The 27,334-nt window shown below is 53.1% G+C and overlaps 1 protein-coding gene across 2 annotated transcripts; it reads left to right on the top strand.

Annotated features, from left to right (window-relative positions):
* Positions 1 to 12,285: 12,285 nt before the first annotated feature.
* Positions 12,286 to 24,984, top strand: LOC108385907 (CMRF35-like molecule 8). 2 transcript variants are annotated; one of them, XM_017643530.3, is made up of 8 exons: positions 12,286 to 12,439; positions 16,847 to 17,188; positions 17,863 to 18,019; positions 20,030 to 20,124; positions 22,880 to 22,914; positions 23,264 to 23,371; positions 24,183 to 24,313; positions 24,592 to 24,984. In XM_017643530.3, the coding sequence occupies exons 1-8, from the start codon at positions 12,382 to 12,384 to the stop codon at positions 24,680 to 24,682; spliced, it is 1,017 nt and encodes a 338-aa protein (XP_017499019.3). In that variant the 5' UTR covers positions 12,286 to 12,381; the 3' UTR covers positions 24,683 to 24,984. The 2 variants fall into 2 exon arrangements, with proteins under 2 accessions (XP_017499019.3, XP_036853489.2); XM_036997594.2 differs by having other exon boundaries at positions 17,866 to 18,019.
* The last annotated feature ends 2,350 nt before the right edge of the window (positions 24,985 to 27,334 follow it).

Below are 27,334 nucleotides of genomic sequence, written 5' to 3' on the forward strand. Positions count from 1 at the left end.
TTTCTCATTTGTAAGATGGACCCCGAGGCTCCAGCTTTGCCTAAGCCCTGGAGTTGGGACCCCCAATAGTTGAGAATGGGCCCCAAACCACAGGGCTGCGCTGAGGATACGCCCAGCAGCCTCGACTCAAGGTCTGGAACAGAACTGGGCGAACGCAGGGCCTCCGCGTCTGTGCCTGCAGCAGAAACTGGGGTCCTGGGAGGGGATCGAACTCCAGCCGGCTCTCCGATGACTCCCAGGTTTTTCGAGCCAGTCCTGGGAGGCGCCGGGTACTGGTTGCTCCGCGCCGAGCGTCTAGGTTCATACAAACGACAGCTGTTCCTCCACTCTCTGACGGCACCGGAGCGCCCGCGGGCTCATCGGGGTTCATCGGGTCCTTATCGAACGTTTGAGCTGCGGCCCTGACCTGAGGGGGTGGCAGTTGAGACACCCAGAAAACACCACACTGTGCCCCGTGCCCCCGGGTGGCGAGAGGTTGGGGTGAGGGCGTGCCTCTGGCTCTCAGACGTAGCTCCCTAGCCAGGGCCTGCCCCCAGTCCCCACCCAACCCGAGGCTACCTCCAGCCTCCAGCCCAAACTCCGCCTCCAGCCCCTCCCAATCCGAGGCCACCTCCAGCCTCCCGCCCAAACTCCGCCTCCAGCCCCTCCCAATCCGAGGCCACCTCCAGCCTCCTGCCCAAGCTCCGCCTCCCAGCCCCCACCCAACCCGAGGCTCCCTCCAGCCTCCCGCCCAAACTCCGCCTCCAGCCCCACCCAATCCGAGGCCGCCTCCAGCCTCCCGTCCAAACTCCGCCCCCAGCCCCTCCCAATCCGAGGCCACCTCCAGCCTCCTGCCCAAGCTCCGCCTCCCAGCCCCCACCCAAACCGAGGCCGCCTCCTGCCTCCCGCCCAAGCCCCGCCCCGAAACGCCTGCAACTGGATCCCGCGCTCGGCTAGCCGGCCTGGACCGGCTGTCTCAGCGGCTCCCGTCCGGGCTCCCCGCTCCTCCCTGGGTGGTTGGCAGCGCCACGTGCCCTCTCCCCACCTTCCGGGCCCTGCCAAGACCTTACACTCAGCTTCCCCTCTTGGGATTGCAGTGATTTGGGACCTTTTTCCTGTCCCTTTCCGGACAGTGAGCCCCGGACCCTGGCTGGTACTAGCATTCCTCCCTGTGTCTCTGGCGTCCGCATAAAGCCGGGGGTCAGGGAAACAGCTCCGTGTCCCCCAAGAGGAAGAATCTCCTCCGGGCGGCCCGCTGGGCTGGCTCATCACGTTTGCATGGGTGGGTGTAAGGGTGCACAGGAAGCCTTACCACTGCCTCTGGAGGAGGGTGGGGGTGCTCCTCAGCCGGTACCCTTGACCCTTGGGCCTGGATCATGTTTGGTGGAGCCATTCTGTGCGTTGTAGGTGCATCTCTGGCCTCCACCTACTACATGCCAGTAGAACCACAATCATCCTAGTGGTGACAACCAAAAATGTCTCCAGACATTGCCCAATGTACCCTGGGGGCAAACTCCTTCCTGAGTTGAGAACCACTCCTTTGGGGTATGGGCTCTGGCACAGTCTGGAGCCAGAGGTCCCTGCCAGCCCGGGACTCCTTATGGGATTCCAGGCCCCCTTCTCCATGCTGAATTTCAGATGCCTCAGGTCAGCCTGGACACTGTGACCCTTAGCCTCACAGCATTTGGGAGGCATGTGACCAGCCAGCAACTCTCACTGTGTAAACACCTGAGCTCCTGCCCTGGATGTGGAGGTTGGTCCCGGACAGGGGATGTGGGGCACTCATATTTTTCTGTCACTACCAGTCAGTGTAGCTGGGGCACCAGAAAGAGACCCACATGGTGTCCATCAATCAGGCAGCCCCGGGGTTCATGGAGAGCCGCTGGAAGAGGGGCCATGGTGGACTAAGGCCACCAACTGAACCCAGGGGCTGCCTGGGACAGGGGACTGAGGGTCAGGGCAGCATCCTGGCCAGCAGAGGCTCAGGGTGGACCCCAGTCCTTGGGGCTGCCAGACGTCCAAGGGCTCAGCTCTGTTTTCTCTTCCACAGGGGAGGCAAAAATTGGGCAACTTTATACACACACACGCCACATAGGCGCACATATACACCCACATGGAGGTAGGGACTCGGGAAGTGGGGCTTCAAGGACCACAAATATGAATCATTAACCAGGCCTATTTGGGGATGGTCATCATAGGTGGAGGGCAGGGGGCTAGGCAGATGCTGTTGTCACTCCCACCCCCTCCCCACCCCCAGCCCACATTGCAAAGTAGAATTTTCCAAAGCACCCAGCCCCACACTTAAGGGGGGAAGGTTTAATATTGTCCCCGCCCCCCATATTCATATTTACCTGTATTTGCATAAGAAGTTGAAAGACACCATAACAGGTTAAAGTGGAGGGAGTGGGTCCCTGAGACCAGGCAGATGAAGGACAGGGAGACTTTCTGCTGTTTTCTTTCTCTCTTCTTCCCTCCCTCCCTACTCCCTTCCTTCTTCCATCAAAATAAATAACATATTTTTTTAATAATCTGAAAGGAAGAAAAGGAGCCCAAAGTGAGCTCACCTGGAGTAGTTCTGCCCCCCTCCGCAGTGACCTGCTTTGTCACTGCCCACCCTTTCCAGGGGCCACAGTCCTTGGCCACACCTCTCACTCCTTGTCCTTCCTCCGAGTCCAGTGTTTCTCTGCCTGTTTTTTCAAGGGTATTGTCCCCTTGGGAGGATGTTTGAGGCAGCTGAGGATGAGGGACCTGAGGAAGAGAGTGCATTCATTGCATGCAGGTTCATGGGACCCCCACACCCACTCCCACCCAACCTTGCTGGATAATTGTGATTCTGAGAAGACCCAGTCAGATTGACATTCATGGAACAGGTCACCTGCTGACGCAATTTGCAGCTTCTCTATGTGTAGCTCATTGTCATAAAACACAGCTGTGTCTCTCAGAGCAGACAATACAGACACGGGATTAACAGTTGACTCATCAATTCCTTCATTCATCAGTCTTTTATCAATATTTATTAAAGGCTGCTCCCTGCCATCATTCTAATGGCACCAGCTTCCACATGGAAGTCTCCTAGTGCCCAGGTCTGCCTGGCACACAACCCTCTCTCTTCATGTCCATGAACTCCATTCCAGGTCCCCATATTGGCCACATGTCAAGTGTCTCTGGGAGGAACTGACTATTCTGCGTGAATTCTATAGTGACTTTACCATATGGATAAGGTGATGTCATACTCCAGGGAGGCAAGGATAAAGCCACCATGTACGTGTGCACGTGTCAGTGTATCTGGGTAGGGGCTGAGGACTTACCTGGGAGAGGTGGTGTCTCAGATTGGGAAGTGGAGCCCATGGGGACAGCCTGAGCTGGGATGAAGGTCATAATCATGAGGTCAAGAGGGGAGTGTTTGAGTCTTTAGAAGGTCCATTCTCCATGGGCACCAGTGAGTAGGAAACCCAGCATATTAATTTGTGGGAGCCATCTGACCAAGTGCCACAGACTGAGTGGTTTAACAGTGGATATTTATCATCTGGTAGTTCTGGAGGTTGGCTGGCTGAAATCAAGGTGTCGTCCGGGGTCGGCTCCTTCTGGGGCCGCGAGGGGAGGGTCTGTCCAGGCCCCTCTCCTCCCTGTGTGTCTTCACATGGACTTCCCTCTGTGTGTGTCTCTGTCCAAATTTCCCCTTTTCATGAGGACACCGGTCATGTTGGCTTAGGGGTCACCCTAATGAACGCACCTTACTTGGTTACTCCTGGAAAGATCCCACCTCCAATCACGCTGCATGGTGAGGGACTAGGACCTCACCCTATGAATATGGGGGGATGAGATCCAACCCACAACACCTGGGGTACTCCTTTTGGATGAGGCCCCTAGCACGTCCTCTGTGTAATGTCCTGCACGAGAAGTTGTTACATCAAGTAGCCCCTGCACATGAATTCTTTTGGTTCTCTGTGACACCGGGACATCCTTACACGGTGCTTGGTCTCTCTGGCACCGCCTTGCTGAGATTCCTTTCTTCCTCCAGGAAAACAGATGGCATTAACAAATGGAGAAAATTATCTATAGTCCATAATCCAAGACCACTGAGATCCACATGCTCCTTCCCAGATATGGGCTACAGATCTGGTTCAAGGGAGGGCCGGCAGGGAGCAAAGATGAAGAGTAATGTCCCTCTGTTTGGGGGGCTTCTTCGTCTTTCCTGTTTCAATGGAAGGAGAGGAGCAAGCCTGTGCCCTCAGCATCCTTAGGTCAGGGAGCTGGGATTGGATGTCACGGTGGGCCCACAGTCACCCCCTACGAGAGTCAGGAAAGCCACGGTGCCTCCCCTCCTTGGGTGGTAGAGACATGGCACTGTCAGCTACCCCCAGGAGTGAGCAGTGCCACCAGCTCCGAGCCCGGGATGCCCGTGCCAGCAGCTGAAGAATGCCTTCTTCAAAGGAGGCAGGGGTAGGAGGTAACACCTGAATGCAGCGTCATGTTCCAAGCGGAGGGCACAGGGCACAGCCAGCCCTTGCCCAACAGGAGAGAGATCACCCACCACCGGTGTCAAGGTGGCCCTAGGACAGCCACCTGCCCCCGCTGTCCTAATGCTGACCAGGGAAGGTTTTCTGGCCACTCTTGGCCCAGAGGGTTGAAGGGTCAGCCAGGCTCCCCTGGGACCAGCCGGGAAGGGGGACTCCAGGACAGAGTCAGGACTTCTTGAGGGAATCTGGCTTCAGTCTGGCACCAACCTTAGCAGTTCCAGGTTTTATCTTCCTAAGGGTCATAAGTGTCTTTGGGAACTCCCTCCAACTCCAAATTTCAAACCCTGAAATCCTTTCCTCTGGTGCTTTTTGCTCTCCACCTACTGGGGTCTCACTGGACTTAACTTCCCCTCACTGGGGTCTCCCAGCCCTTTCCTCCTTCGCAATTCAGTCTGCTGCCAGGACACAGGCCTGGACCCATCCTCTGAGTGCCCCTGAGCAAGCTGCATGCCAGGCTGGACAGTCTGTATAGGAGGATGCTGTTGGCCACAACCTACCAGTAACTAAGAGGTGGTCCAAGCCACCTTACCCTACCCCTAGTAGTCTGTTCTTAGCACAGCTTTGGAAAATTTTGGATCAATCCAACCACTGGCTGCCTTTCATTGCTCATACAATGCTTGGGCAGATACCCCTGGTGCTCGGGGATGCAGAGGCACGGTGAGCGCAGCACTGAACTCTCAACTAGGACTCCATGGCTCTACCTCAGCAGGGAACAGTCACGCTAATGCCCCTGCCTCTGGGAACCCTAGGGGGTATCAGGATGCTGGGGGAGGCGGCAGAGCTGCTGATCTCCACCCTCCTGTGCAGAGAGGCTGCCCTTACATCCTGCTCCCACTGAATCAAATCATTCAACAATCATCTGTGAAGTTGGCTCTTGTGTGCAAGGACAGCCCTGTTCTGTCCAACCTTGTCCTTGCTACCACCTCTGATCACAAGTAGGGTCCCAGGCACCCCACAAATCCTGCACACTAGGGTTTCCTAAACCAGTTTGATTGTAGGCATTGTCTTGAGGAGCTTGTTACAATGACAGGTTGCCAGCACCAGCCCTGGAGAGCTCTGCTGTGGCAGGTCCGAGGTGGGCCAGGAACCTGCCTTCTTAACTTGTATCCCAGGTATCTGATACAACTAGCCAAGCACGGACCCTGTGCTAGAGATCTAGATGAGAGTTGTATACTGTCCCCATCCCAGACCTGGTCCTGTAACAGCTGCTTGGGAGGACCTGGGTGACAGGTGGACAGGGGAAATTTTGAAGCACCACATCCTCACCTTTCTGGGACTGTGGTGGGGGCAGGACCTAAAACTGGTCCCCCAGCATCTCCCATAGCTGAGGCTCCATTTGGGGTCAGGCCAGACAGCCTTCTGGAATTTTCAAGGGCTCTGTCCACTCTCCAACCAGAATTTCTCAAGGAGGATAGAGATCAAGTGGGACTGAGATGGAGGTGCTCAGAGCTGAGGTCTAGGACACCACCCCCACCCCCACTTCCTCCCAGCCACTTGTCTGGGCCTTTTTCTGTGTCCGGTAGAAAAGAAGGGACCTCTGGTATTTTTGCCTTGACCTGAGTACTACTTCTACCTTTTAAGGTAATCCTTTGTTTTCTCCTGGAAGTACTTTTATCTCCTGTCATATTTTTATCTTCATCTTCCCAATTTGGTCCCAGTGCTTGGCACAAGCCAGTAGCCATAAAACTATTTGCCAAATAAACCAATAAACTGCACCTGGGCATAGAGTGCCCCCTGGTGGAGCCAGAGATTATGGCAGTGTCTTAGATCTCGGCTGGAACCCTCAACTTAGAGGGACATGGGTTTGGGTTCTGATTCTGGACAACCTGCCCAAGTGGGGCTGGGGTAGGCGTAAGGGTCTCTGGACAAAGTCTGGTGGGGAGGGGCGGGCTGGGCCTTTGAAAGACGTGGCTATCCTAGGATAATGAGGGGCAGGTGAGAAAGGGGTGCCCAAGCCACGGGAGAAAGAAGAGGGAAAGCGGGAAAAGACAAGTCTGAGCTGACGTGTAGAGCGGGGTCCGAAGGCTGTTCTGTGGGTTTTGGCTGTTCAGGAGAGGGCTTGCTTCTGAACAGGGCGGGGGTGGGGCGGGTGTTAAAGACAGTAAAGGCAGTAACCCCAAACCTTTACGGGGTGTGGACACTAGGCAGCAGTGCAATTATTGTCCCCATTTTGCAGGTGGAGAAGGTGAGGGTCAGGGAAGTTAATAAATCAGCCAGGGTCACACAACTGTCAGTGGCAGGACTGGGAATCAAATCCAGGCAGTGAGACCCAAAGTGCAGGCTCTCCGTCACTGTCAGTGTCCATTCCCCACTCACTGTCAGTGTCCATTCCCCACTCATCCACCTTCAGGGCCACCCTCATGGGGCTGCTCCTGTGGAAGGACTGGGACTGGGACACCAGATCCTGCAGCCACAGGCTTTGCTGCCACTTTGAGTCCCCTGGTAGGAGCCCCCTTCTCCTCTGGGGAGACTTGGTGATCCAGCGACTAGAGAGGGGCTCCCTGAAATGGGGTCCTGACTCTGTGCTCCCCCCACCCACTCCTGGGCGTGTCCGGGGTCTGTCTGTATCCTCTTTCCTCCCTGGCAGCATCCTTCACCCTCCCTCTTCCTCAGGGCATGGGTGCTGAGCCAGGGCTCCACCCCCAGATCAACTGAGCCAGAATCTTGGGGTGCAGTTGGGTAGGGAAAAGAGGGAGGGAGGTTAGGAAGGTAGCTCAGTCATGGGTATTTTTTCTTAAAAAGCTCCCCAAATGAGTCTAATATGCATCCAGGACTGAGCCCCCTGCCAGCTTCCACGTAAACAGATGTGGTCAGTGGGACTGGAGAGTCCCACCCGGATCGTGCCTCTTCTGGCCCCGCCCCACTGGGCCCTGCACCCGCACCCCAAGCCTACACCAGGCACTCTGACCCCTGAGGCTGTCCACCACAGAGGCCGAGCCTCCTGTTCTCTGCAGCTGGAACCCGCAGCAACATTTAAAGCCCCATCCTTGGGTCTCTTCCCCTGTGGCCAAAGCACACGTTCAGAGAGGGGTTCCTGTCAGCAGGGAGGCTTGTTATGGGGCCACCTTGAACCCAGAGAACTTAACGGGGGCAGGGGGGTGGTGGAGCTGGGCATGGAAGGGAGGCATGAGACCTGCTTCCCAGTTTCTGCCTTCTTCGTCCCTGAGGTGAGGCTGCTGCCCGCCCCAACCCCTCACGCCAGCCTCGACCTCACTCCTCTTCTAGAACACTCTAACCGAGGCAAGAAGAGGAACAACAGCCTGTTCACCCTAATGGGGCAGCTGAACGGTCCCAGGTTGGCCTCAGAGCTGGTAGCTGTTTGGGCATCTGTGTGTCTCTTGGGTCTTATTGGCTGGGAGCCCCAGAGACCCCAGAGCCTGTGTCCCATGCCCCCCATCCCTCCTGAGCAGCCTTGTCTGAGGGCTGGGTGTGGCCCCATTGACCCCTCCACGGAGGGCTGGCCTGCCCCTCCAAGGGGCTGGAGCTTTCTCCTTGTTCCTGGTCTACTGGCTGGAGGATCTGGAAGGATCAACGTCGCACACCTGCATGTGTGTCCACTTGCGGCGTGCAGAGATGAGAAGTTACCTGTCCAAGGAAGCCGGAGGTTCTGGCGATCACCACCAGATGGCAGTAGGGCGCCTGTGGTCTGCCAATTCAGAATTTACCTTGAGTTCCAGGAGAGCAGCTTGTCTGTGGGGCTGCAGGCTGCGCCGCCTCTTGGCTGCTGGATCCACCTGCCTGGTCTGTACTCCCTGGTTCCAGCCACCTTGGAAATTAGGACCAGGACTTGTTGGGTCTCTCCAGCACCACCCCACGGCCTGCCTGCTCCCAGGCCAGGCTCGGCCACCTGGCCCACCCCAGCTCTGCTCTGTCCAGTCTTCGCTCACGCCCCTGCCCACCACCCTTGATCTCCAGGATCCTCCTGTGTTCCTCTGGGGCCCCCCAGAAATGGATAGGCAAGCAGGGCAGGAGAGCTTGCCTTCAGCTCTCCGGACACACAGCCCCCCAACGACTGCACCCAGCGCCTCACTTCCCTGGGAGAGGAAGAGACAGCCACTCCTCTCAGAAGCTTGTAACTTCTTAGGCACTTGGTTTGCTGACAGCTTTCTCTGTTTCCTCTCACTCTGCAGGAAGGAGAAGATCAGCAATTTGACTCAGAAAGTGGAAGTGGGCCAGACCTCTCGGCATCCCAGAGAGGCCTGGGAAACCAGGAAGAAGTGAAAAGCACACATGCTCGGGGAACACGTGATCAGTGCCAGGAGGGGCCTGAGGAGGGTCGGGCAGATGGGGAGTAAAAAACAAGGAGAGGCATGCAGAGATGGAGATGGAGGTGTGGGGAGGGGAGTGGAGAGAGGGTCTCTTGGCACATATTCACAACGGGCTTCAAATGTGCTTTGAAAATATTTGGGCATAACACCATAAAATTAACTCATTTTCAATGTAAAATTCAATGATTTTTAGTAAAGTTACAATTGTGCAACCATTACCAGAACCCAATTTTTGAACATTTCTTCAAACTTGATATTATTCCTAAGTCCCAGAGTTTTATGGGTCCCATTACCAGCCCACACCATGAATTCCCATTTTCATACATGTTGCAGTTGGCTGAAGAATAGTCCCTATTTCTTGCCCTGTATATGAGTGTGTGTGTGTGTGTGTGTGTGAGTGTGCGTGTGAGTGTGCGTGTGTTGCATGTAAAAAGCCTTATCTGTTAAATGCTTTAATGTTCATCAATCCTCTTTTAGAGTCTCTTCATTTTGTGATATACTAAGAGACGCAGAAAGTGGAAGTGGGCCAGAGCTCTGTGCATCCCAGAGAGGCACAGGAAACCAGAAACACACCAGATGGGCAAGGTGGGGCAACACGTTTGGCTTCACCCTTTCCTAACGGGCAGCTTATATACCGCCTGCTGTCCTGGAATGGGTGGAGACACAGCCACGTCGGTACTTAGTGCTCAGCTGTTACAAACACTGTAACTTTTAACTTGCCTGAAGTGGTCCTGTGAAATACACACATCCTGCGAAGGCTGCCACGATGCTGAGACAGATGAGCGGTGGGCTCAAGATGTCATAGGGTCTGTGTGTGCGTGTCTGTTGCTTCTGACCTGCCTGACGCCTTGGGAGTTGAGGTCATACCCAGAAGGTCAGAACTCATGTACTCAAGCTCAAGGCTGAACGTGTCTCCCAAAGCCAAATATTAGAAGCTTTTGAACTGACTGCCTGCTGGCTCATCCCACCCCTGTCTTTGATCCACACAGGGGCCAGAGGGGACAGGGACTCCTTAAGTGTGTCTGGTGTCAGTCTACAAAGGAGGATGCCTGGGGCTGCCCTTGTGTGAGGAGGGAGGAGGAGGTAGTGGAATTGGGGAGGCCAGGAAGATGGGGATACCCTGGCAAGTCTGTTTGGGTTCTTGTGGCCCCAACACCCTTTTCCCCAGCGCACCCCTGGGTCAGCAGCTTGGGCGCCTTCCACTGCCTTCTAGAAGCCACTCTCCCCGCCCTGTGCAGTCACCCCCCAGAGTCAGTGTGGTGGACAGATGTGGGTACTTCTGGGGGTGTCATGGCATCTCTCTGAGTTGGGAGGGGTGAAATTAGCACTTGGGCGTGGTGGCTGTTCAGGAAACCACAGCTTAAGTGACTGACATGCACACCCACACCTGTGGCCTCACTGTCAGCCTCCCGCGAGCTGGCAGAGTGAGCAGGAGTGTTTCCCATTTCACACAAGGAGAAACACCTGAATGAGTTTGCACACAAGGCAGCTCAGGGCCAGGACACAGAGGCCAGACCTGTCACACCCAGGGGTCCTCCCAAGCCCAGCCCCTCCCACCCAAGGAGGGATCCCAGGTTATTGCCTGTGATTCAGGAGCCCCTGGAGGCCAGTGCTGGGGGGAGGCTGGCCCTTGGGCACCTGCCCTCTTTGTGCGTCCCTGGGGGCTGGGAGAGGCTGCTGAGGGTTGATGAGCAGCTTGATGCTGCGCCAGCTTCCCCTCCAGGTGAGGAGACCGCTGGCCTCTGTTTGTACCTAGTTTCTGCTAAAATGTAGCTTAGGTGGAGCGCACACATCTGATGTGCTCAGGTGGATGGACTCACCATGCTTGCACCGTTCTAAGCTCTACCGCTTTCTTTTCCTTGGGGGCAGAGTTTGGCAAGAGGGTGGGACAGGCCCAGCTCCTGAATGCGTCCTTCCCTGGGAAGTGCAGTGGGCATGTGGGCCTGGGGCTGTGGGTCCTGCGTGGTCCCTGCCTCGTGAAGTCTTACAGTCTCACAGTGAGAAGGAGGGCATATGGTGACCCCTTGGCATTGGTGGAGACAGGGACATGGGAGGGAGGCTCGGAGGGGTCTGGAGAAGACAGGGCTGTCTTCAGAGGAGATAGCTTCAGCGCAGCCTTGAACCAGTGAGTAGGGGGCTCAGACAAGGCTGAGGAGAAGGAATGACCTTGAAGAGTCAGCCACGTCCTTGCCCCTGCGGATGCCCCGACCCCGGTCAGTCACTGGGACACTGCGGAAGCCCCCAGACTGTCTCGCCGGTGGAGTCAGGAGCAGGCCACAGGTGGACTCTCCCTACTGAGCCCAGCCCCACCGCTATTCCTGCTGAGCGGCACAGAGCCCTGTGGGACCAGGTCCTAGTCTCTGCCCTCCTGCTGGGGGTAGACATTCTCTCCAGGCCCAGGCAGCTGTGATGGGTGCACAGAGCCTGCCTGAAGAAGCCGCTCTGTGGACAGGGTGCCTCAGGGAGCCCTCTGGCCGGGCCTGCCACCCATCTGCCTGCCCACAGCCTCCTCTGCCCCTCCATCTAGACCGCACGGAGCCCAGCACCAAGCAGAGAGCATGCCACGGGGCGTCGTGGCTAGCGGCTGTGGACTGTGGCTTTAGTTAATCCATGACTGTATTATCACAGAGGTTCTCCCAGTGACCACCAAACACTGTGCTTGGAATCTTCCAGAAGGAGAATGGGCAAGTCTTTTTGGTTCCATTGCACTCTCCCAGACAAGGTCCTCCTGTGGCAAGATGGAGGGAGGAGAGTGAAAATCCCCAGAGGAGCAGCCGTGAGTGGGAGGGGAGGGTGTTCTTGGAGCTCCAGAGCTAGGGCAGGGCTCCCTACGGCAGCCCTTGGCATCAACAACTGCAAGCCCTCCTGTGACACGTCACACATGAGGGCTGCTTTCCTATGCTCATATGGCTGTTCTGTGCAAGCTGGGACCCTTGTCACAGGAAATACGTGTGCATGTTTCTAGTCTGAACTCCACACGGGTCAGGGAAGGAGTGGTCCCTGCAGGCTTTCTGAGTGCCCACTCTGTGCCCAGCCCTGAGCCGGGTCCAGTGCGGGCAGCACAGCCTGAGGACCTTCTGGCCAAATTGAGGACACATTTCCAAGACTAGGAATCACTCAGGGCCTCTGAGGTCATTGAGCCAACTTGGGGGTCTAGGCTTTGAGCTGGGCGGCTCATGGAAGGGGAGCTTCCCAGAGGGGCCTCCCTGTGGGTGCTGCCCAAGGCCCTTGTTCTGCCCCACAGGGTGCTCACCCTGACCTCAGGGAACCAGGGCACTTACTGGGCACAACCAGAAGGAACCCGGCCCTCTGTCTTGGGGTGCATAAGGGGTGAGCAGGCCTGCAAGTCGGGGGGAGCTCAGGGCCTCTTCATGGGAAGTATCTGTGGAAGCTTCCACTCAGCTGGATTCACCAGGAGCACCCCCGTTCTGGGGTGTCTGAGCTTTGCTCCTTCAGCAATTCCATTTTCTGACCAACATAGGAAGAGAAACTGAACCAGGAAGCAGCACCTAATAAAGAAAAGCAGAAGCGGGGACCTTGGAGGCTTGACCCTCCTCCCCGGGGCCTGGATCTCCCGTCCAGTAGGCGGGGCTGCGGGCAGGTGAGCCGCAGAGATGCCCCGGCAGGCTCGTGCATGGCTGCCTCCCGCTCTGCTGCTTCTCTGGACCCCAGGTGAGGAGCCCCCTGGGAGAGGTGGTGGGGTCGGGCATGAGGGGAGGCAGCAGTGGGACCCCCCAGATCTCGGATGGGCTGCCAGAGGGCTGCAGCCTGCAGGGAAGGGCGAGGATCTGTCTCTGAGGAGCCCAGCGGGGGCGTGCTGGGCGCGGAGGTGGGCTCCCAGGAGGGCTTCGAGGGCGCCTCCGGGTGGAGTGTCCCGGCAGGGCCGGGATGACCGGAGGCTGCTTGCCCGCTTGCGGTTCCAGGTGGGGGCAGGGTGGGGCCTGGCAGGAACCCCAGGGCCTCGGGGACGCTGGCGGGTAGCCAGGGCTGCTGCTGGGCAGGCGTCGCGGGCTCCGAGACGGGAGCCGGGCGGTGGGTGGCGTGCAGGGGAGCAGAGGCCTGGGGCGGGGGCAGGAGGCTTTCTCCGCGGGGACCTTCCGTGCCTTTCGGAGGCGCACCTCAGACGGCCCGTGCCGCCCTGCGAGGCCCAACCCCAGGGCAGTTGAGATATTTTTGGTCGTTTTGCTTCCCAGTGGCATGTTTGCTTCAGTTCTGTTTGCTGAATGACCACCTGTAGCGAAGCGACTCCTGTTTGTGAGTTAATTCGGAGACTGGTCTCCCTCGCTCTGCTAGTTCGCCTCCTGACCCTCCGGGGGCCCTGCGGTTGCACGGGATCCGTGCGCGGTGAGGGTTTGCGGTTTCTTTCTGATGAGGTTTCTCTGAGTTCTTGCCTCACCACCTGGTGCACCAGAATGAAGCCCAGGACCGAGGAGGTGGCCGTCATCCCTGCCTTGTCCCCAGCCACGGCAGGTGGGCAGTGTTTCCCACTGAGCATGAAGAAGGCACACGATGTGTCCATTTACACAGCGTTTTAGAAACAATAGTATTACCTGCCGGATGCTTTTTCGTTATTTACATGATTATCTTTTTCTCCATGGAACTGCTAAAGTAGTGAATTACATTAAGAAGTTCAGCCATATTTTCGTCTCGGTATCTTAGGCTGACTTCATAGAAAGAATTGAGGGAGGTTTTCCTGCTTCTATATTCTCTGCAACTGTTTAAATGCAACTGGAATTGTTTGTTCCTTGACGGTTTGAGAGAACCAACTTGTGAAACTGGATTTTGCTCCCTTTTACTGAAAAAGAAATAACTCTTTTCTTTTTTTTTTTTTTTGCATTTCCCCCCAGCTTTATCAAGGCATAATTAACAAATGAAAATTGTGTAAAATTGGTTATGTGTGTGTCTTCCTTTTTTCTGGATTTGGCTACCCACTAGCATGTTTATTGTTTGACCCTCCAAAAGAACAATCAGCTTTTCAGTGTATATCCTAATTCCACTGTTTTTCTGTTCCCTCATTCACTAATGTCAGCTTTGACTTTCCTTGTCCGTTCTTCCCGGGTTGGGTGTGTATGCACCTTGACCCCTCGAGATGGAGGATTCACTCATTTACCCGGGATTATCTGGGATGAGGCTTTGTGATCATACGGTAAAGCATTAGGACAACAGAGAAACTTCCTGGTTGAAGAGTTTTGGATACAGGGAGGCCCCTGGCTGCAGGGTGGTCTCTTTTCTGCTGTGTTTCTGGTTAGTGGGGAGGGGCAGGCAGTAAGTTGTGAAGGGGTGAAAGCATGGGGAAGCACATTGGGAGATTGTACTGAAGTGTGTCTGATCCAGCTAAGCGTCAAAATAAAGCTGAAGGTTTCCTGACAACCTCCCTGTCTCTAGGTTACAACCAAACCTTCACAGGTGCAGAAACTTTGGGGAGAAATGGTGGTCATTTTTCACCCAAGATTTCAGATGTGGGTTGTCTTCAGAAGGATGGCTTATTTACGTTGTTGCTGAGTAAAGCAAATCGGGAGAGAGACAGACAGAGAGGCAGACAGGACAGAGGGAGAGGGAGCTCAAAAAGGGAAGTCAGACACTGGAGACAGACAGGGCTGGGCGTTGTGGGTGGGGGTACTGGGATGACCCAGTTCAGGGAGGGGAGCCAAGACCCAGGCAGAGAAAGATGGCACAGAGAGGACAGCCAGGAAATGGTAGGGACTAGAATTAGGCCTTGGGCACAGGAACATCATCTTGGATAAAGGCTGAAACAGATACTTACTTATTAAGCACTTGATATGTGCCAATTTTAGTGATTTGTATTTTTCTAGAAAATCACACATTATTCAGTTTTGCACATTACCTGTAGAAAATTTCTACAAAGTTCCATCTTGATTTCTTTTCATTTTCTCTGTATCTGTGGTTTTCTCTTTTCATTGCTTAATTAAGCCAGAGGGTTCTCTATTTTTATTAGATTGAATCTTATGAATTATGAACAGGAATTATGATATTCCTATTTTCTTGGTCAAAAACCGTTGAATATCTGCAGTTTCATATGGTTGAACCTAATGCTATTGGCCAGACATTGGACGCCATCTCATTGAATGCCCCCAAATGCCATGTGAGGCCTACCACTTCACAGATGAGGCATCTGAAGCTCAGAGAGCTCAAGTAACTTGCCCCAGAACACACAGCTGCTGTGGAACAGAGCCAAGTCATGAACCCAGATTCTTCTTAGGCCCTTTCCACCTCACCTTAGCAATAGCTGCTGAGCATTCCGTGGAAGCCACACCTGTGACAGGTGATGCAGGCACCTGTGACACACACACAAGAGCAGGGTAGGGATGTGTCCTCAGTGTGGTGACCAGGGTTGGCTTCACCCACACTCACCCTCCCTGCTCCATCTCTGAGAACTGTTTGGGAAGATCAGAAGTAAATCTTGGAAACAAAAAATGAGCTTCCTGAAAATTAAGTCCATAGGAGCTGGGCAGACTGCAGTGAGACACAAGATGAACTGGAGGTCGTCATCAGTAAACTGTGTGTGTGAATGATTTACCATGTGTCCAGTGTCCTTGTGAACTCTCTGGACTCTTTCTGCCTTGGGATGTATTCCCTTGGTGGAAACAGACTAGTGTGTGAGCCATTCTTCAAGTCCCTGGATGCTCAGGGGTGGGGGTGGCCCTCGGGGGGAGCAGGGCCCTTGGGGGAGAGTTCATACAGTCCTCACCATTTGGAGGTGGGAGGCCCCTGTTTGGTGATGGGTGGGAGAGGCAGCAGAAAATGGGGCTGGAATCTGGAGGAGGCGGCTGCTGTGATCAAAATCTCTGTGGGAAATGCCTAGGGTGCCTAAATGGTTTTCTTGGCTTCACTGGAGATGGATGGTAATTATAGATTTGCTTTGTTTATGTCACCGTATTCCTTTTATGTTAATATGTGAGTGCAAATTAGTTGGTAGTTTAAAACCTATACATGCTTAAGGTACTCTACAAGAAGATATGTCAAAGAAATAATCAATCCTCCCATGTTTTCTTCCACCTGCTACCTCTATAGCTTTTCTTCTTCCTTCCTAATTACAACCCTTAAATAGAATTCGTGCCTCATACCGAATTTACCGAGTATCATAATTCCTCCAGATGGTAAAGATACCTCGAGACAAGTGCTGGGCATAGAAGCCACAGGGCATAAATCTGCAAAGAAGTAAAAAGCTAACCTTTTCAAACAATATGGCTTCTCTCTCACTTACCAACTTTACATTTCCCTGTATGGCCCCGGAAGATGACTGGTTAGCCAGAGACGGGTAAGATTCCTCAAGGGAGGAACAACCTAAGACAGGCACACTCACAGGGGGGCCATCAGGTAAGAAATTGGGGATCAACAGAGGTGAAGCTTAGAACCTCACCCCCCCTGCTTTGAGAGAAATCTTCTGTGTCCGTGGATGTTTTGCTGCCCTTGTCTAGCTTGGATTAGCACATAGTCTACAGGCACACACCTGATCATCTACATTTGCCCTCTTACAGCACTAAACTATGTTTTCTACCTTTATCTTGCATCTACCTACCACTTCAGCATTTTATTAAAAATAAAAATAATAATAATAATAAAGGGAGAAATGTGGGATCAACATATAAATCAAGTATAAAAATCAAATGAATATTCATATTTGACCTGATTGTTTATAGTTCATAATGCGTGATCAAAACCGTAAGTTTCTGTGATGACTGCCCTTGTACTGTTCACCATGTAAGAACTTATTCACTATGTAAGAATTTGTTCACCATGTAAGAACTTGTTCATTATGCTTCAGAAGATTGGAGACTGACGAGAGCTAGGCTTGAGATGGATTAATGAATGTGCATTGAGCATTGACCCCCCTATACAGAATTTTATTGTTGTTAACAACCATTTGATCAATAAATATGAGAGATGCCCTCTCAAAAAAAAAAAAGTCTCTGTGGGGAACCGAGGGAGGACATTTCAAGGGTGATCTGGCTGATGGTGACCACTAATAAGAGAGGGGAGAGCTTTGGAGGGCGACCCCCCAGATGCCCCTGCCCCAGGCCCATGTGTGAGGACCTGGTACTCGACTGTGTTTTCCAGGCTGTTGGTCTCTGAGCGGCCCCAAGTCCGTGATGGGCACTGTCGGGGGATCCCTGAGTGTGCAGTGTCAGTATGCGGAGAACTTCGCAAAAAATAACAAATACTGGTGCAGGAACTCATGCTTGTCACCGTGGAAGATTGTGGAGACCACAGGGTCAGAGAGAGCAGGGCGGAAAGGCCGCGTATCCATCAGGGACCATCCTGCAAACCTCACCTTCACAGTGACCATGGAAAGCCTCACGGAGGGGGACGCAGGCACCTACTGGTGTGGGATCGATACACCATGGCTTGACAGATTTGTGCGAGACCCAACCTTCCAGGTTGTGGTGTCTGTGATCCCAGGTGAGCCATACACACTCCTACCCAGGGCTGCCTGAGGAGGCTCAGGTCAGATTAGTTGAGGCAGAAATCAAATGGGAGACTTGTGTGTGTATATGTGTATGTGTGTGTGTGTGTGTGAAAGAGAGAGAAAGAGAAGAAGACAGAGAGTCAGGGAGACCTCCTGGAATTGCTGGCACCTCTGCTCAGTCTTGAGGGATAGGAAGGTGCCTTCAGGTGGAGTGCCACAGAGACAGCAGAGTGTGCGGAGGAGAGAGCGCGCCAGGAGTCAGCCCTGCAGAACCCAGAGCTGCATGGGGGATGGTGGGGAGCTGAGCAGAGAGGCAGGGGGCACGGGGCATGGTGAAGGTGTTGTGCACAGTGGGAGATCTAACAAGTGACCTGTCACATTACAGTTCAGACAGACCTCTCTGGCAGGCAGCATGTGGCTGTGGCTGGAGGGGACAGGGCTGGGTGCAGAGGCCACTTAGGGCTCCCCGGAGGGCCCTGACCTTCCTCTGCAGGATGGGATCAGAACTGTTGGGGGCTGTACCAGTACCCTGTTTGGAAATGCTGCCCTGGCCCAGGACCCTCCGTCCTGCCTGAGTAGACTTGGTGTGAAATCAAACCACAAAGGTATTGATGAGTAGTGGGAGAGTCAGAGAGCTTCCCAGGTCTGATTCGTGCTTCTGCACCAGCAGCAACGACAGCCCCGCCCATGGGTGTCCCCAGCAAGGCCACGAGCCCGACAACCACAACAGCACTTACAGTTATGTCATCCCCTGCCCCCGATGGAGGGAATGTCACCCACCATGCAAGCAACCGGAAGGAATTCCAGCAGAAGCAGGGCCTCAGGTGAGGCTGCCTGTCCCTGTGTCCTGGAGGTGGGCCTTCCCTCAGGAGGAGCTCAGGCGGACACCCCCTGCCCTGGCATGTGGTCCATTTGGGACGGGAGTCACACTCCTGCTCGCTGGGGACCTCTGTGCACCAGGTCCGTCTGTATCTCTGATGGGCAGACCTGCCTGGGCTTCCGGAGCTGGGGAGATGGTGGGGGGGCGGGGGGGCGGGAGGGCTGGGAAGTAACATGTAGTGGGGCTGACCATATCCTGCCAGGCATGTGCTACATGCCTCACAAGAATGTTCTCATTTGCTCCTCACTACAACCCTGTCCTGTTACTACTTTCATTTTACAGATGAGTAAACTGAGGCTCAGAGAAGTTAGCAGTTGACCGTATCATGGAGCTACAGGAGGCAGTCTGGGCTTCCAACCCAGGTTTACAAGATTTCAAAGTCTTGGGTTCTTCCTTCTAAATTTGTGATTCTTGACCTTTTTGGGGTCACAGACTCCCAGGAGAATCTGACATTTTTTGTCTCTCTCCCCAGAAAAACACATGCAGTTATAAATCATTTCTGAGGTGCACAGAAATTCTGAGACCACCTTGTGTCTGGCACTGCCCACCTGGAGTTAGCACAGACCCCCAGGTTAAGGGCTCAGTCCCGTAAAACTGCCTGACTCAGATGCCAGAGCTCTGGCAGATCCCCAGGCCATCATACTTCTGATTGACTATGGGTGTGGGGAACCCCATGACTCCCTTGGGTTCAATAATAGGCTAGATAACCCACAGAATGCAGGAAAACACTATACTTTCAGGTGTGGTTTTATTATAAAAGATGAAGGTCAGGACCAGCCAAATGAAGAGACACAATGGGTGAAGTCTGGGGGGTTCCTGAACACAGAGTTTCTGAGCATGTCACTCTCCTGGGACATCAGCATCTTTACCGACCAGGGTGCTCCCCAAAGCTTTGGTGTCCAGAGTTTATACTGGAGCTTCATTACACAGGCGTGATTGGTTGAATCTTTGGCCATATGATTGAACTCAATCCCCCACCCCACCTCCACTCCCTGAAGCTCAGGCTGGCTCAGAGCCGCAAATCTGTAATCACATGGCTGGTCCTTGTGGTGCCCAACCCCCCTCCTGAGTCATCTCATATCTTAGTAGAAACTTGGGTGAGATCCAAGGGGCTTGTGAATAATGAAGGCACACCAATTACTAGGGAAATCCCATGGATTTAGAGCCTCTGTACTGGGGGCCAGGGACAAAGGAAGTCCAACTATTTATTATATGACACCTCAAAGGTCTTCCCACAATCCTAGTGACAGTCTTAATACCAGGCGAGGTGAAATTCAGGCCCTAAACACCCCACTTCCAGAAACTGATTCTGTGGATACATACACAGGGGGCAAAGCTAGGTTTTGTACAGCCTGAAGCCTGTGCAACGTGGTGGGGTTGAGGGGCATATTTATGAAAAAGACTAAAACCCTGTGAATGCAAACAAGGCATGCAGGAAGGGGCCCAAGCAAGGCTGGGGCTCAAGAAAGTTGTGTCAACTTCCCTGTAAATCTGCTATTGCTTGTCCACATGGGAAATAGCACTACAAAGTGATTTATTGCAGCGACGTTTATAATTGCAAGAGACTGGAAGAAATGCCCCTTAAGAAGGAAGAGTTAAATAAAAGATGGTCCGTCGGTGCAATGGAATGCTACACCGCTGGGAAAAAGAGCAGGGAACTCCTTTGTGTACTGACAAGGAAAGATCTCCAAGATGTATTGTTACGTAAAAAAAAAAAAAGTTTTTATACTTACCTCTTTTGTGTGAAAAAAGGAAGAAAATAAGGTGCATCCGTGTCTTCTTGTATCTGAATAAGGACCCTCTGTAAGTTTCTTAAGTAAATCGTGTGTGTCTGTGGAGGGATCGGGAACTGGGGTATGTGTAGGAAGGAGACTTTATGCTGTCTCCTATCTATTGAGAAAAAAGAGGGAAGGCAGGTCCCCAGCAGGCCACACCTCCCTGTGTCTCCCCCTAGCCTCCAAGTGCTACTCCCCTTGTCAACGCTCCTGTTGCTCCTGCTGGGGGGAAGCACGCTGCTGGCCTGGAGGATGGTTCAGAGACGCGCCAAAGGTGAGTCAGCTCCCTCCGCCCCCCGCCCCAGGGTGGGCAGGCCCTGACCGCACTCTCACATCCTCCGGGTCTGTGTCTTTGTTCCCCAGAATGGCATTGAATGCATACCCACAGACCACATGTCCTGGGTGGCCATGGGGGGCAGAGGCCAGAGGAGGTGTCCCTCATTTGGCGGACACAGGCTGCGAAAGGTGGCACCCCAGCAGGAGGCCTTTCCCATGGTGGGGCCTTGGGTGGTTGCCCTGTGACGTTCCTCTTCTATTTAAAGCACTTCCGTGATCTCCCACACCCTCTAGTCAAGACCCTCCATGATCTGCCCCTCCCCACCGACCCCGTGCGCTGTTCTAACTTCCTGTAACTTGGCAAGAGCCACAGCCTCAGTCTCTCCAGCTTCTGCTCTGGACACCTGGAGGACCTCCATGTCCTCTTTCCCTGGCCCCCTCCTAGTGGGTCCTAGACTTCCTTTCCTCTGAGACCTTTTCCTGGCCCCCAAAGAGGGGGTCCTCCCCAGGTGTACCTCTATGCCTTCACTGACTGTCACAAATTGTCACCACCTGCATCCTTGCCTGCCTGCCTTCCCCCACCCCCACCCCCGCCCATGTAACTCCTTAATATCAGGGACCGTGGCTTGAAAGGCGCACAATCAGTATTTTTTGAATTAATATATTATGTAGTATCTCCAGCCACAACAGGCACCCCAGGCAGCTCCAGGCTCCTGTGGCCCAGCTGCTCTGCTCTGAGCTCAGATTTAAAGAGTAAACACGTGTGGTGCACCCTGTCAGGCACTCAGCGAGTAGGTGCTCAACAAACACTCAACGAGCAAATTAAGCCGATGGAGGAGCAGGGGAAGGAGTGAGGCTGTGGCCTTTTTGCTGGCTGGGGGCCTGGCTGGCGCGGGGAAGCAGGCTCCTGCCAGAGATGCAGGGTGAGCCTTACACGTCTTTCCTGCTCCGAGAGCTCAGAGGACATGAGCAGAAGGTTCTCAGGGGCACCCATGTCTAGCCTTTCAAAGCTGCAGGGAGATGGGGGTTGGGGCACAGAGGTTCCTCTTTCCACCGCAGTGGCGGTGCTAGCTACTGACTGAACTGCTACCTGGGCCCTGGAGCCTGCTGGGCCCTTGGCGGGGGTGGCGGGTGGGGGCCGGGGGTGACCCTGCCTTTAGGAGAGAAGTCAGCCTGGACACATCTGCTTGATGCAGGGGAAGCGAACCACTTCCTCGTCCCCATCTGCTTCCCCCGTAGTACCGCCTCCCCAACAGCCTACACATGGGGGCTGCTGACCATGTGAGGCTTTTCCCAGCCTGACTGCCTCAGATCTGTGGGTCCCAGCCTTTCCTCGCTGCCCTTTCACCTAGAAAGTCTCCCCTTTTAAAAAAGGGATATGCAATTGTTGCAGAAAATTTCAAAAATAAGTAAAAGCACTGAGAAGGAAATGAATTAACCATACATGAACATGAAGCCCTCAGCCCCCAAGAATGCCGACGTCTGTCGCATGTCCTTCCAGCCCCTCCCGGCGCCTCTTGATGAACGCGTGGTGTCTTCGAACGGTTGCTTCATACCGCAACCCCTTTCCTAAATCATTTTCTTTTGCATTTAACATACTGTATCATCTTTCCTGCTATTCAGTATTCTTCTAAAAATCCCTGACTGCAGATTCCCCCGTGTGTGCCTGGATTCCATCCTCTGTCACAGGAGACAGGCTTTCTGTTCCAATGTCCTGACTCCCTCCCAACATCTGCAAGTCCCCTTCCGCCTCCGGCCTCAGTAGGAGCTGTCTGCACATTGTCTGCTTCTCTCCCCCCAGCCCTACACCTGCCCTGTCACACCCCTCACAGTTCCTCCCCTCAGTTCACGCCTCTCACGCACTCCATTCACTCGCTCACACAGCAAAGCTGTTCTGAGCACCTACTGTGTGCCAGGCTCCGTGCTGGGGTCTGGGGACACTGTTGTGACCAGGGTAGACTGGGTCCCCTTTCAGTGCCCTCCTGCCTAGCTGAACTTTCTCGTTGCCGTGATCCTTGCCGGTGATGTAGGCGCCCCCTCCGTCCCGTCAGAACACCTGCCCCAGCCCAGAAGAGGGATGGTGGTCCCCAGGGGGCCGGAGCAGATGACCCCCAATGACTTCTAGTGGTCTCCTGCAGTTCTAGGTCTCTGCAAGGACAGCTCCTTTTATTTCTTTCTTTATTTAAAAAATTGTAGGGCTCGTTAAAACACAGATATGCTGAACCCCATCTCCGGGGGTCTGATTCGGTGTGTCTGCAGTGGGGCCTCTGGATCTGCATTCTTTTTACTGTGGTAAAAGCATGTACCATAGAATTTGCCATCTTAACCACTGTAAAGTTGGCACTTGGGTAGTGTTGAGTATGTCCGCACTGCCACGGAGGAGATCTTCAGAATCTGGCATCCCGGCGGCAGGTCCTCCTACAGAGATGCCTTTGATTTCCTGTCTTCTCCCACCTGGGGACACTCATTCTGATTGATTGTTCTGAGAACTAGCTTTGTTGGGCCATGCTCCCGCAGCTAGAGCCTTCCTGCTTGTTCACTTATTCACTCATTCACTTATTCATTCATTTCTTCGTTCAGTAATGCACCTGCTCAGCGAACCCTGAGTTCCTACCGTGCTACAGACCTGAAGCGATAGGTCCCCAGCGCTGAAGTCTCTGGGGAAAGGCCTTCTCCACATGGATCGCGGGGAATCCCGTCCTCGCTGTGTCCTGGATTCAACCTCCTTATTCTCCTCTTGGTTTTTTTAACAGGTGAGAATCAGCAGCCTCCTCAGAACTCCAGTCAGGTAAGACAGGCTGCCTGCCGCAGGAGGTGTTAGGGTGGCCGGCTGGGAGCACGGGGCTGTTGGTGTGTTGGGCCGCCCCATGGGCCAGTGGAGGTCTGGATGGATCACTGATGCATGGAGCAGGGTGCTTGCCCAGGGCAGGGAGAACTCGGCCTGGGAGGTCTGGTGACGGGTCTTGTCTCAAGCTCTGCCCAGTCTGCTCTGGCCCCCAAGGGAAAGTGGAATGAGGGAGGGCCTTTCCATGCTGTCCCGAGCACACAGAGGAGCAGGGACAGAGGTCCCTCTGGGCTGGACCACAGAAGGGGCCTGTGGACACCTGCCAAGCCCCTGCACCCCCTGCGCACCCCAGGCTGCCAAGCACACTGAGCCATGCTATGCAAATCTGGAGCTGCAGATGAGGTCCCTGGGGGCACAGCCCATGCAACCGATGCAGCCAGAGGTGGAATACAGCATAGTGGTGAGCATGGGGGTCCAGGCCCCAGCATGGGGACCCTGGACTATGCCAGAGGCATCACCTTGGGGGTGGCAGTGGGCAGGGAGGGAAGTGAGGGGCTGGCTTGGTAAACTTGTGCCACTCCGGGATGGGGCCACACAGCAAATGTGGCAAGTTAGACTTTGCCAGAGTTTTGTGTCATTGCAGCTGGGGATGGGGTGGAAGATGAAAGGCTTATTGGGATGGTCGGTGATAGTCAATAGTCAATAAAGTACAGCATTTATTAAGCACCTACTATATACCATATACCCAATGTTAAAGTCTGCAATATTTCACTGGTTTGGTCCATTATCTCTGTGGCATCAACTCTGCTTTTCAAGTTTTTATCAATGCCCCAAATTGGTCGTACTTAGGCACAGACCCTGTAACGTGGAATAATGGCAGAGGCTGCTCCCCAGGGCCGTGACCCACCCATTATTGGAAGAGTGCAGGCAGAGGCTGGGGACAGAGGTTGGAGTAGATGAGCATTTGATTTGGCCCCGGGACTAGCAACATCCTTGTTTTTCTAACTTGTTGACTAACCATCTCAAGTAGATGCCAGGAACCCTGGCTGTGATGCCTGGGACTTCCTGCTGTTTCTTGCCCAGACGGGGTGGAGCCGGTGGGTGGGCAGGACCTTGGAGCCCAGTCCTTGTGAGAGAAACAGGCCACAACAGCCAGGAAAGAGCCCCCACATTGGGCCTCTTTAATGCCCCTCGGGGTCCCTTTCTTCATCCTAAGCTGGGGGTCTGTGCCCCCCCACCTCTCCCTGAGCCTCCTGTCTCTCTCTCTGCAGAGGGCCCCCAGGGAAGAACTTCACTACACCTCAGTGGCATTTGACTTTCAGAGTCAGGATTCCAAGGCCAGCAGGATTCGCTCCCAGAAGGCCCCAGCACTGGAGCCCGAGTACAGTGTGATTAAGAAGACGTAAGCCTGCGTCTCTGGCTTCGACAGTCATCTGGAGGTCTCTGTGGGCCACAGGAAGCCAGGGCCAGCGCCCCCAGCCCTCACCCACATCCCCCTCAGCCTGCTCCCCTTGATGGTGACCTTGCAAGGCAGCTGGGCTCCTGCAGCTGTCCCTCTGGTACCATCAGCCCGGCTGGCTTCACTGAGGACTGGCAGCACTGGGTTCTGGGGAGGACCTGTGGGGAACCCCCTTCCCGCTGACTCTTGGCGTATCCTTCCTCTTCTTTGCCTCATTCCAGCTCTGTGTGTGGAGGGCAGGAGCTCAGTCCTATTTGGCTCCCGGAAAAGAACGTGACTCACGTAGGATGGTACCTACGAATCGCTGTGTAAATCACAGCCCCGTGGAAAAGTCCAGGATTGCTGGGAAAGTAGGGAGAACCGGCAGAGAGCCAGAAAGATGCAAAGGCACCAAGACTGGTCTCCTTTAAGCCACAGACAAGGCAGCTGAAGCCCAGAGGAAGCAAAGGCTTGCCCGTGGCTCCAGAACCAGAGGCACATTCCTTTGGACTTCTTTTAATATGACAGATATCAATGGAGTTTAAAATATCTTAAGACAGGAGAAAAAAAGTTATTTAAACAATGCCTGCTATGTGTCTACAATTCTCTATTAAAGAAAATTGCTTCCTTTCAAAGGCTGAGTAATATTCCATTGTACATCTGTAGCTCATTATGCTCATCCATTCATCTGTCGATGGACACATGAGTTGCTCCAGTGCTTTAGCTGTTGTAAATCATGCTGCTATGAAGGTTTATAAATGACTCTTTGAGACCCTGCTTTCAATTCTTATGGATATACATCCCAAAGTGGAATTGCTGATTCATATGAAAAGGATATTTTTAATTTTTGAGAAACTGCCACACTGTTTTCAACAGCAATTTACATTCCCACCAACAGTGTACTAGGGCTTCGATTTCTCCACATCCTTTCCGACTCTTGCTTTCTTTCTGTTTTATTTGATAGTGGCCATCCTAACGGAGGTGAGATGATACCTGATTGTCATTTTGATCTGCATTTCCCCAGTGACTAGCGATGTTGAGCATCTTTTCACATGCTTATTGGCCACTGGATGTCTTTGGAGAAATGTACATTCAAGTTCTTTGCCCACTTTTGAATGAATTTTTGTTGTTGCTGAGTTTTAGCTGTCTAAATATTCTAGTTATGAATCCCTTTTCAGATAGATGACTTGCAAATAATTACTCTCATTCTGTGGGTTACCTTTTTACTCTGTTGATAGTTTCTTTTGATACACAAAACCTTAACATTTTTGTGAAGTCCAATGTATCTATTTTTTTCTTGTGTTGCTTGTGCCTTTGGAGTCATAGCCAAGAAATCATTGTTCATTACAATGTTGTAACACTTTGGTCCAGCGTTTCCTTCTCAGATTTTTATAGCTTCAGGTCTTTAGGTCTTTGATCCATTTTGAGCTAATTTTTGTATATGTGTTAGGCAAGGGACCAAATTTATTGTTTCGCATGTGGATATCCAGTTTTTCCAGAATGATTTGTTGAGAAGCCTGTCCTTTCCCCATCAAAAGATCTTGACCCCTTGTCAAACATCATTTGACCATGTACACAAAGGTATATTCTAGACTTTTTTATTCCTTTGGTCTATATGTCTGACTTGATACCAGCATCACTCTCTTTTAATTACTGCCTGTTACAGTGGCTGCCCTTTGAGAGTCCTTAATATCACTTCCCAACAGTGGGTCTCAGATGGGACTGTCCCAGTTTTCCAGAGAAGGTCTAACAGCACGAGGGAGCAGGCTGGCTGCCCATCTTCTGTTCCCAGAAGTCTTGTTACCTTACTCTGCACAGATTTGCCCAACTCCCTTTCAGGAAGCTCTGCATACCGAAGGGCATTGGGAAAGGCAACTGCTGCCAAGCTATATGTTTTTTAAAGTTCTGTTATAGTCATGCTCCAGGGCTCCTTGCAGACGAACATCTTATCATTGCACCATGAAGAACAGCAGCCTGGTGACTCTTTCTTGAACAGAGAATGCTCTAGGGTGATTTGTTAGGAAATACTGCAACTTATATTTTACTTGATTTGATATTTTATTTATTAAAAATTAAGTAATGTGTTACATGATTCAAAACTCTTAACTTACAGGGAAATATGCAATGAAAGGGAATATCTTCATTATTCCTGTCCCAGTCATCCAGAGATAATGTTAATATTTCTTACGTTTCTTGCCTGAGATATTTAATCATAGAGCATACCTGTACACAGCATATATCTCTATCTACTTACCCGTCTATCTATCATCTCTTTGTCTATCATATATATGCACATATATATGCCTGACCTTCAGTTTCCTCATCTATAAAATGGGGAAAAAACACTAACTCTTCGCAGGTTTGTGGCGAGGATAAAACGACGTAGCAGGGTACTGAAGTCACAGAACACAGCACTACAAATGCAGCTGATATAAAATGCATCCCAGCCCGCAGAGTTTGCATCTGTCCGTGTTACCCTTTACTCCCCAGGCCTCCAAGCCAAACCATCATTTCCTAAACTCGCCTCTGCCAATCCTGTGACATTTGAGCAAAGCGGTGCTGAAGTTGATGGATTAGAGCCTTAACCTGAAAAGAGGAATCTGTTAACGCTGAACTGTCACCTCCGGGTGGGATGGGGGAGTCAGGGGAGCTCTTTCTTGTCCTAGGGAGCTGTCCACTGCCCTCCTCTCCCCCTGTCCTCCTCTCACCCCATCCACAGCCTGAGCCCACAAACACACACACACACACATATGCAAACACACACACGGAAAACAAAGAAAAGTGCTTTGTGCTGGGAAAATAGTTGGGAAATGCTAAGCGATGCCTTTTTGCCATTCCTGGTTGTTGCTTGTATTCCACTCCGTCTCCCTGGCCTCCTGCCTCCACTGCTTCAGGGAGGACACGGCGCAGCAGAGAGCAGAGGAGAGAGGTTGCTTGCTTTTGTAGTTCCAAGACCTTCAAAGAGGAAGGAGGAAGAGGAAAAAA

Source organism: Manis javanica, chromosome 4 (assembly GCF_040802235.1).
Source record: "Manis javanica isolate MJ-LG chromosome 4, MJ_LKY, whole genome shotgun sequence".
Classification (NCBI taxonomy): Eukaryota; Metazoa; Chordata; class Mammalia; order Pholidota; family Manidae; genus Manis; species Manis javanica.